Raw genomic sequence first — 10,172 nt, forward strand, 5'->3', positions numbered from 1 at the left:
ATAAATAAGTTTCTTTTTCTTGGTTAACTGGGGTAGATATTATAAATAGCAAAACAATATTTTCACACAATAAATAAGTTGCTCCTTTCATTTTCCATTTTATAGGTCATTATTGAGGATACCCATATGTTAACTTATTTTTAAAATTTAATTCAAGTAAATATCCTTGTAATACGACTTAGATGCAAATATACATGTTGTAATATTTGCACTCCCTATACTATAGATTTTATACACGAATATTTATTGGTTTGTAATACTTTTTTATGTTACAAGGTGCTAAGTATTTAGTTTTGAAAAAAGTGATATATATTTGTAACTATATTTTGAAATTAAAATAATTAATTGATAAAAATAAATAAATTATTGTACTTAATTTTATGAATTTTAAAATAAATATGTTTGTTTAACATTTTATTATCGACTTCGATTAAAAAAGATAATAAATATTTCTTGAGACATGTATGCTTCTGATCTCTTAAATAGAACACGACCACATAAAATATATCAATTATTAGTAATAATTTATGGCATTTTCCTACCCAAAAAAAATATTTAACATACAAGAATTTCTCATTTTTCTATTCTAGTTTGAATTTTTTATTGGTTCTTTTCAAATATTTTAAATTCATTAGTTGGATGATCGTTCTTTTGTTTATGATTCCAATATATAAGGCGGTTTAAATATTTGATTTTAAAAGGATGGATAACACCATTAGATTTGGGTAGGATTTCTATAATGTTGGAGCGTAATTATTTGATTTTAAAATAAAAAGGACATATCTACCTCTGAGTCATACTGTGGGAGTGTGTAGTTTAATTTACCAAAACGTTAATCTTTCTTAATATACTTTCTTATGCTTCGAACCAAAAAAAAAAAAAAAAATTACATTCATTATTTGCGTCCATATGACTGCGGACCCTGAGTTTACCCAAGCTTTTACAAAAATAACAAGACATCTATTTAGATTTTGGTAGATCAGGTTATAATATACGTAACGTCTTGTAATCAGCGGCCAAGTCATGAATTTTGATAAAAATGTCTAAAATTTGAAATATTCACTTAAAATGTACTTTATTTAACCCAATACATAATATAATTTTCCAGAAAAAGTTATTGTATTGACCATCCTTCACACTGTTGCTCTGCCCCTGCTCGTAATAACCAGACACTGATTTATGCATAACTCTAGACTTAATGCATTTGCCATTTGTTCAGGCAAAATTACAACTAATGCTGGTTTAAGCTATAAGGGAGTTGAATGTGAACATGTGAATTATTTATTAGGATTCTATCTTTGTTCTTTGGCTTTTGGCCAATGGACGATTACGCATTTTCTTGTCTTATTGTGAACTTTTATCAATTCTCTTGCAACATCTTAATCATATGTAAGGTTTCCATTTGTCTTATATGTTCATTTAAAAGTTCATTTTAAAAAATCTTGCAAAGTTTATGGGCTCTGCTCTCTGCTCTCTGTTTTCTGTTTTATTTGATTTCTGTCTTTAACGTTTTTTCTGATTTTCTTTTAAAAAACAGAAACTGATTTGATTAATTTACTGCTTTGAACACTTAGTAATAACAATATGTTCATTTAAAAGTTCATTTTAAAAAATCTTGCAAAGTTTATGGGCATTCTTTGCAGTTTACTTGATCATTCCAATAAACTTTTTAGGCTCAATTTCCTTTAGAATGCTCAAATTGCACCAGCAAAGGTTATATATCGACTTAAATAGTTTTGGTCAATTTGTATATTACGAAGGGCAAATTAGTCAAATGAAATATCATTTTACATTAATGATAAATATGATAAAAGAACTATTACAAACAAATCAAAATAAAGAAAGTAAATTTAATATCATAAATTATAAATGCTATGAAGAAAACCCTGAAAACAGTTCTTTCAATATTATCCCTATATTTTATCAAATGCAATGGGACTATTTATATATTTTATTCAAACTTTAGGGGCCATAATGAAGGAAAAGGTGCGTATCGCATTTCGAAATTGCTTAATAGACCTTTTCATAGAAAGTTTAATCTAACTTATCTATGCCATATTGTTTGTTTTCTTATATACTTTTTTTCTTGGCTTTTCAACTAATAATTCACGTAATTGATTAAAATCCATATGCTTATGAACAGAATTTGAATTCACAGATTTATAAAAAATGTTTTTGTTTCACAAAAATTACACAAATCTTAAAAAAAAAAAAAAAAAAAAAACAGACAATTATGAGATCAAATACTCAAATTTGTATATGTTAAGCATTATGAACAGAGACCACACTATGGGTGGTTTAGCAATTAAATCCATAGATTTATAATTAAAATGTTTTTGTTTCACAAAAATTACACAGATCTTAAAAAACAAAAAAAAAACAAAAAAAAAACAGACAATTATGAGATCATTAATACTCAAATTTGTACATTAAAATTCGGATTGTGCATGTTAAGCATTGGGACTTGTAAGCAGAGACGGGTCATTTTCACTTTAGCCTCTATTTTGTGCTGGTATTTAATTTTTGACTTGATAATAAATAATTTTATTGCGGAGTATAAATTTATACTTTCGCATCATAATTCAACAAGTTATGTTCTGCGCCCTTAAAAAACTTATGTCAGACATAAGTTCGATTTTGGAGGACAAAAATTAAAGACCAGTCCATTTGAAAGGCAAAAAAAGACACATTTGAAGAGCAAACCGTGCAATTTCTTCCTGAGGAGGCGGATGTTGCATTCTCTATCGAGTTCATTTGAACCCGATGTGAATTTTAACTAATATTATAATATATAGCAGTAAATATGAATTCATAATTTTAAACATATATCGGTTCAATACAAAAAAATCTTAAAAATTACAACAACAACAACACACCCAGTTAAATCCCACAATGTGAAGTCTGAGGAGGGTAAAGTGTACGTAGACCTTACCCCTTCCTCGGATGGTAAAAAAAGTCTTAAAAAATTAAACAGGTAAAACATAAATTCTAAATCCGCATATAATCATAAAGAGGAAAAAAAGGCAATTTGTTTTCCTTTAAAAACGTTAGTGGATGTTAGTTTCTTGATCCAATAGGTATCAATATCAGCCATCTTCAGCAGTAAGAATCAACTGCAAAAAACTCTTTAAATACCCATTCATTCTTCGTTTTCCTCCAGTTCAATTCCAATACTTATACTAAAAAGAAAGAGAGAGTTGTGGTCCAAAAAATTTTTAAAAAATGGAGACCCATAGCTCCTCTTTCACTAATATCAAATCTTACCTCAAAGCACTTTCAGATACCCCAAACCGTTTAGTTCGCCGGGCCGGTTCTGTCTCGACTAGTTTCGAAGAAACAAGTCGAGTCAGGGCCCGGTCTGGTCGAGACATGAAGAGAAGTCTCCGTTGGTACGACCTTATCGGACTTGGTGTCGGTGGTATGGTTGGTGCTGGTGTTTTTGTTACTTCTGGTGGTGCTAGTAGACGATATGCTGGCCCTGCTGTTGTTCTGTCGTATGCCATTGCTGGCTTATGTGCTCTGCTCTCTGCTTTCTGTTATACTGAATTTGCCGTTGATATGCCTGTTGCTGGCGGCGCTTTTAGCTATATCCGTATCACTTTCGGTCCGTTTCACATTCCAATTTGTTTAAAAAAAAAAAAAAAAAAACACACATATGACGCTACATCGCTTTTTTAGAGTAAATTTGACTAAACTTTAAAACTTAATTGAATTGGATTAACTCAATATTTTAAGATTAAAAGTTATATATCTGAAAACTAAATAAAAAGTATTACAACTTTTCTCATATCAATTTGGCCAAGAAAAATATCAAAGTTCATGCAGTTTGAACCTAATCAATGTCTTTTGTAGTGCAGGTGAATTTCTAGCGTTTTTGACCGGTGCGAATTTAATTATTGACTATGTATTATCAAATGCGGCGGCGGCGAGGAGTTTTACCGGATATCTATGTACAGCGCTCGACGTATCTACAGAAAGCAAATTGAGAATCACCGTTAATGGATTACCAAAAGGATTCAATGAGATTGATGTTGTTGCTGTGTTAGTGGTTTTAGCCCTCACCTTAATCATCTGCTACAGGTAAGCTAAAATCATGAAAAATCTCAATCCAATTAAATGCCCGTCTCTCTGTTTAGGATGGATTCAAGGGTGTTTTAATAAAATCAGTGGTTGAAGGCCAAATTTTAATCCGAGACCTTTAAGTATATACAGATGTACAAAAATGTAGTATTCTTAAATTTTGGGCCAAAAGCAGATGTTTTACTAGCCTCACCGCTGAGCCGCCCTTAAATGGATTGAATTCATAATTCATCGAATGCTTTTTATAATGTTAACTAAGTATCGTAAGTAAATTGCTCCCGATTGTTCAATCATTTTGATTTTTTTTTTTTTGCAGTACAAGGGAGAGTTCGACGTTGAATATGGTATTAACGGCGTTACATCTAGTGTTCATAGTATTTGTGATAGTAATTGGATTTACAAGAGGGGATACGAAGAATTTTACAGAGGCAGGGGATAAGAATAATCATACGAGTGGATTCTTCCCATTTGGTGCTTCAGGTGTGTTTAATGGAGCAGCAGTGGTGTACTTGAGTTACATAGGGTACGATGCCGTTTCAACAATGGCTGAAGAGGTCAGAAATCCAGTTAAGGATATACCTGTTGGTGTCTCGGGTTCCGTTATACTCGTGACAGTTCTTTACTGCCTCATGGCTGCTTCAATGTCCATGCTTCTTCCTTATGATATGGTAAAATAAAATAAAGTTAATTCTCCCTTTTTCCTCTGCTTTTCTTCTTCTTTATCATCACTATATCTGTTTATGTTAAAGTACATTTCTGCTCTTTCTACTATTTATGTATTTTTATTTAACTATATTATAGTATGGTATATGATCTCTCTACCTCCACGAGGTAGGGGTAAGGTCGAGCATACACCCACCGGCCAACCCTTCAGTCCCCAAAAATCATTTGTGATGATTACACTGGGTATGCTCTTATTGTATTATATGGTGTATGGAATTTAGTACTTCATTTAATCCGGATTCGTGTTGTTGAGCCATTTTAAAGAAAAAACGCGCACTACCAAAAAGAATTCCATTTAGAAACTCGAACCGAATAAAGTGATGAAAATCTCACGTAAAGTCTTGCCAAATGGTTGTGAGGGTGATTTATCTATCAATTTTTTCACTATCACCCCAAAAAAATCGAATCTGTCTCACGTAAAGTCATCAGAGTACCATGGACCACTAAATTTGAATCTAACCTTAAATGTTGATTAAAAATAAAGAAATTTTATTCATTCCAATTATGTTCCTATGATCACCATATTCCAATGACGTTACTATTATTTAGTACTGTACTTTTTATTAATGTACATTAAAAGCTGGTGTGTGAAAGGTCCACATAAATTGTTAATGGTACATTTGTACTTATAATTGAAAATGTTTTGATGAACAGATTGATCCAGATGCGCCATTTTCGGGAGCATTTATGGGATCGGACGGCTGGAGATGGGTATCAAATGTGATAGGTGTTGGGGCTAGTTTTGGTATTTTAACATCTTTATTAGTAGCGATGTTGGGCCAAGCTCGATACATGTGCGTGATCGGACGGTCCAGCGTAGTCCCCGCTTGGTTTGCTAGGGTCCATCCTAAAACATCAACGCCTGTGAATGCTTCCGTTTTCCTTGGTACGTATTATATTCAATTTCTTATTTTAATGCACTACGTATACCTCTTAAGTGGGATATTTAAGGCCCTTAATTATAAGGATGTTGATTTAGATGATAAATATCTACTCGTAGTTCGTGTTTACATAATGTGTAAATTATTTATCTTTATTTATTTGGTGTGAATATTAGGTAAATTTAATAGCCATTATTGTCTCTTGAGGTTTTCACTAATTGAAATAATGAAGATAACTTTAACAATACCAATGATAAATGACCTCTTATTTCTTTTAGATTAAGTGCCCAATTATATAATCAAAAAGAAATAAAATATTTTCTTCCAGATTTATTTCTATTTAGATAATGGATATTTTATGTAACCAAGAAACTATATTAATTTCATAGTATTTAATTAAGGTAGTTTAGTTATATTATGTACTTTTTTAAGATTTAATATTTTCTTAAGAGGTATGCAAAAAAGCTAAGTGTCTGCGGGGTATAAAATATATTCCATCCGTTTCAATTTATGTGAATCTTTTCGAAGTACGAGGGTCAGACTTTGTAACTTTAATCGTAAATTTTGACATAAATTTTTTAAGTTTGTAAAAATAAAAATTATATAAAAAGTATCATAAGTCATGATAATCTATAATTTAAATAATTTAGAAAAAATATAACGAAATATGGTCAAAGAATCAGTTCGAAAACTCTCAAATAGTAATAGGTTCACATAAATTAAAATAGAGAGGACAGTAAGTAGTTAGTCAAATTGACTTGATATTTTGAAAACGAGTAGGCACTAACCATTTTGGGTTATGGTATCTTATTACGTTACGTATTTTGTTGTGAATCACTTGACACTTGGTAGAAATACGTGTGAGCGTGAATGTTTTCCTTTTATTGCGTGAATGTGCTGTTTGTATTATTTAGCTTTGCCGTTAGAAAGTAAGGGGTCCACAAAAGAACTGTTTCGGTTGAGGCAATATAGCTTTACATTTTCGGGAAAAATGGTCATAAGTTTATCATGGGACTCATTATATTCGGTAAACTATTTTTCTGGGTTATGTGGGACCTATAGTTTCATGTCAAGATGATGAGTCACTCACAATCACACAAAGATTTGAGAGATTTTTAGTGAAGGGACTTTGACTGATTTTTTTTTATTAATGTGGGTCCGTTTTTAGGATAAAGCTTGGCTCATTTCCCAACGTTTGTCATGAAATTGGCCTTTCTAATTTTCTTTGTCCATTTTTCAAACTTAAGTTGTTGGAGAATATAAATTTCAACTTTTTAGTTGAAATTTGTTTTGATAGTAGGTGACTCTAAGATTTGATTTCAGGTATCATATTGAAGTGTGCAACTATATCATTTAAAAAAATTTATTTTTAGAAAGAGCACATTTTCATTTTTTTAATTATATTCTCAACACTATAATAACTAAAAGTTTCAAAATAACGAAATATATGTATTTTAAGGCTATGTTGCTCTGACTGTCCAAACTATTGCCGCACCGTGTTGGAATTTCCAAAAATTCATTAATTTTGGAGTGCCTGATTTGCACCGATCGGCATATTTAAAGAGTCTGAGCGACATATCTTTGAGCAGGAAGATTCCATATAGGTTTTAAAAGTTGTATTACATCCTGAAACAATCTCATGTTTGGAGACCATGAGAGTCAAAAATAGTGGTGGCAATTACCGCCCAAAGGGAATTAAATCCTCTTTTTTTAATCTTATCTTTAGTCTATGAACTAATTCGTGATAATAATGCATCGTATAAACCTTATATTTATTATATTATATAATAAGTAAGGGTCCTTATTAGTTCGAGAAGCCCAAGAAAGATTTAACTGCAATTATTGGTCCAAACAATATAAAACTAAATAAGGTTCCTTCCATCATTATCTAAACGAATGTTCTCCACATACTTTGATTCACTATTGAGTCAGGTGTTTGAGCTCAGTAAAGTATAAAACTTTTTAAGCTGCTGACCAATTTTAAATTTTATTCTTTGCAAAGATTATGTGTGTGACTTACAGTATTGGAATAAGAATAAGAACTTGGTTAAATGGGAATGTTAGATGACTTAAAAATAGAGAGTTGAAAATGCTATATATAGTACGCTTTTGAAGATCTGGTCATGTGCCTTCCTCAGACCCACAATCTTGCCAGAAAGTGTTTACATGGCCGCAACTTTTGACTGAAATAACAGTCTTTACCAATTTGAGAATAAATTCTTGCTAGGAATTTCTTACTAATGTGCTAATACAGGATCGGTTTGGTTTTTTTCTTTTTCAGGAGTTTGCACAGCAGCAATTGCCCTTTTCACTGATTTACAAATACTACTGAACCTTGTATCAATTGGTACACTGTTTGTATTTTACATGGTAGCAAATGCTGTTATCTACAAGCGTTACGTCTCGGTTGGAGTAACAAATCCATGGCCTACACTATCATTCCTTTTTTGCTTCTCATTGACATCCATTTTATTCACCTTGTTATGGCAATTAGCACCACCAGGCAAGCCAAAAGCCTTCATGCTTGGGGCCTGTACTGCTATCGCCATCGCTGTGTTACAACTGTTCCACTATATGGTACCACAAGCGCGAAAACCTGAGTTTTGGGGTGTCCCATTAATGCCATGGATTCCTTCCATATCTATCTTCCTCAACATATTCTTGTTAGGTTCACTTGATAGGCCATCCTACGTGCGATTCGGATTCTTCTCAGCTCTTGCTGTGCTAGTGTATGTTCTCTATAGTGTTCATGCTAGCTTTGATGCTGAGGAAGATGGGACACTTAGTGAAAAGAACATTGAACTGGTGAAGGAATCTGTCGAGGTCCAGGACCAAGTCCAAACTCTAAAAGTGTAGAAATGTTCTCTTTTTAAGCTGACTTTTCCTTTAGACTTTTTAATTTTTTTTCTTTTTGAGGGGTGGGGGGCTTAAGTTATGGATACCTAACATAGAAATGGGAGAGGAAATATAGAATGGAATATGCTGCAGATTTTGCAGTGATCAAGTTGTATAGTTTATTTCCATTAGTGGGTTCAAGTTGTGACTTGTGACCCCCTTGTATATTTTTGAGTACTTGGTTAAGTCAACTATTGATCTTTCACAAGCTCACGTGCCACAAAGTCAAAAACATCCATAAAGATTAACAAGACGAAGGGTCAGGGATAACATGTTCAATATTTCACTTTAAACTTTAAATAGTATTTCACTTGCACTTCAAAATTTCTAAGATCAAACTTCAACTTACAAATGATTAATTCAGCTTTCATGTATTTATTTCAAATGTGTGACATCATGTATTCAAAGTGAGGCCCTACTACCCTTCCAAGTATTGGAGAAATATAGGTCCAGTGTGCGTTGTGCATAATACTGCATACCGACCTCAGCAGCATTTTAGTTAGTACAATTAGTAGGTGTTTGGGGCTCAAATCTGAAGTTTTGATTTGAAATTAGCGTTTATTTATGAAATGTGGAAGTCCATTCATTGTCGAATCTTATCCACCTTGAAATTGAAAGCGAAATAAGGTATAGATCCAGTTAAAGGTTCTCCCTTTTGGAGTATAAGTAAGGGAAAAATAGGAAAAAAAGCTTTGAATATGAGGATGGAACAAAAAGAAAGATGGATAGAGATTAGGGGTGTCAAATGGGCGGGTTGGGCTGAAATTGACCCAATTAAAATGGGCTGAGATAATAAATGGGTTGGGCTAATATTGGCCCAAAAGTTACTTGGGCTGAAATGGGTTGGGCTAAAAATGGGTTGGGTCATGACCCGCCCAACTTGATCCAGTTTTTTTGAAGGGTCTATTTTCTAGAAAAATATTTTTCTTGAAAATTATTTTTGCGGATTTTTCGTGAAAAATATTTTTGAGGAAAACATTTTCCGCGGTAAATATTTTCGAGAAAAACATTTTTCGTGAAAAATATTTCCCATCATATTAAACATATTTTCGTGAAAAATGTTTCCCTTCATATTAAACATACCACAAACTTGTAAGATACATGATACAAGAAAAGTGTATACATAAAAACAAATAAAGTAAATCTCAAGCAATAAACTCAAATTTAAGTAAATCTTAAAAATGGGCTAGAATTGGGCTAGTATTGAGCTAAGATGGAGATCACTTTAAAATGGGCTATGTTGGGTCGGGTGAGCCCAACCCATAAAATTTTGGGCGGGTTGGGCTGGCCATCACTTTTTGGGCCAAATTTGACACCTCTAATAGAGACTAATGAACCCCTTTTAACTATTTCCCTTTAACCATCAGAATGTGTGCTAATGTGCGGTGAGATAGATGAGATTCATTCACCCTTAATTAGAGGTTTACAATTTTGAATTTCAAGTAGAGTTAGATTTATAATTTGAAGTTTATAGGGTCTAATTTTTGAAGTTTATTGGTTCTTAAATTTATTGTATACACATATATTTAGTGAACGGCAAAGCCTCAAATATGCCCTTAATGTTTGCCCGTCGTTAAAAGGTTGGTGCAAAGA

General features: G+C 32.4%; 1 protein-coding gene across 1 annotated transcript; it reads left to right on the forward strand.

Moving 5' to 3' along the window:
- The first annotated feature begins 3,059 nt into the window (after positions 1-3,059).
- LOC132059230 (cationic amino acid transporter 7, chloroplastic-like) lies at positions 3,060-8,787 on the forward strand. The gene is made up of 5 exons (XM_059451780.1): positions 3,060-3,604; positions 3,858-4,080; positions 4,397-4,748; positions 5,458-5,689; positions 7,966-8,787. The coding sequence occupies exons 1-5, from the start codon at positions 3,223-3,225 to the stop codon at positions 8,538-8,540; spliced, it is 1,764 nt and encodes a 587-aa protein (XP_059307763.1). The 5' UTR covers positions 3,060-3,222; the 3' UTR covers positions 8,541-8,787.
- The last annotated feature ends 1,385 nt before the right edge of the window (positions 8,788-10,172 follow it).

The sequence above is a fragment of the Lycium ferocissimum genome, chromosome 6, assembly GCF_029784015.1.
Source record: "Lycium ferocissimum isolate CSIRO_LF1 chromosome 6, AGI_CSIRO_Lferr_CH_V1, whole genome shotgun sequence".
Taxonomy (NCBI): domain Eukaryota; kingdom Viridiplantae; phylum Streptophyta; class Magnoliopsida; order Solanales; family Solanaceae; genus Lycium; species Lycium ferocissimum.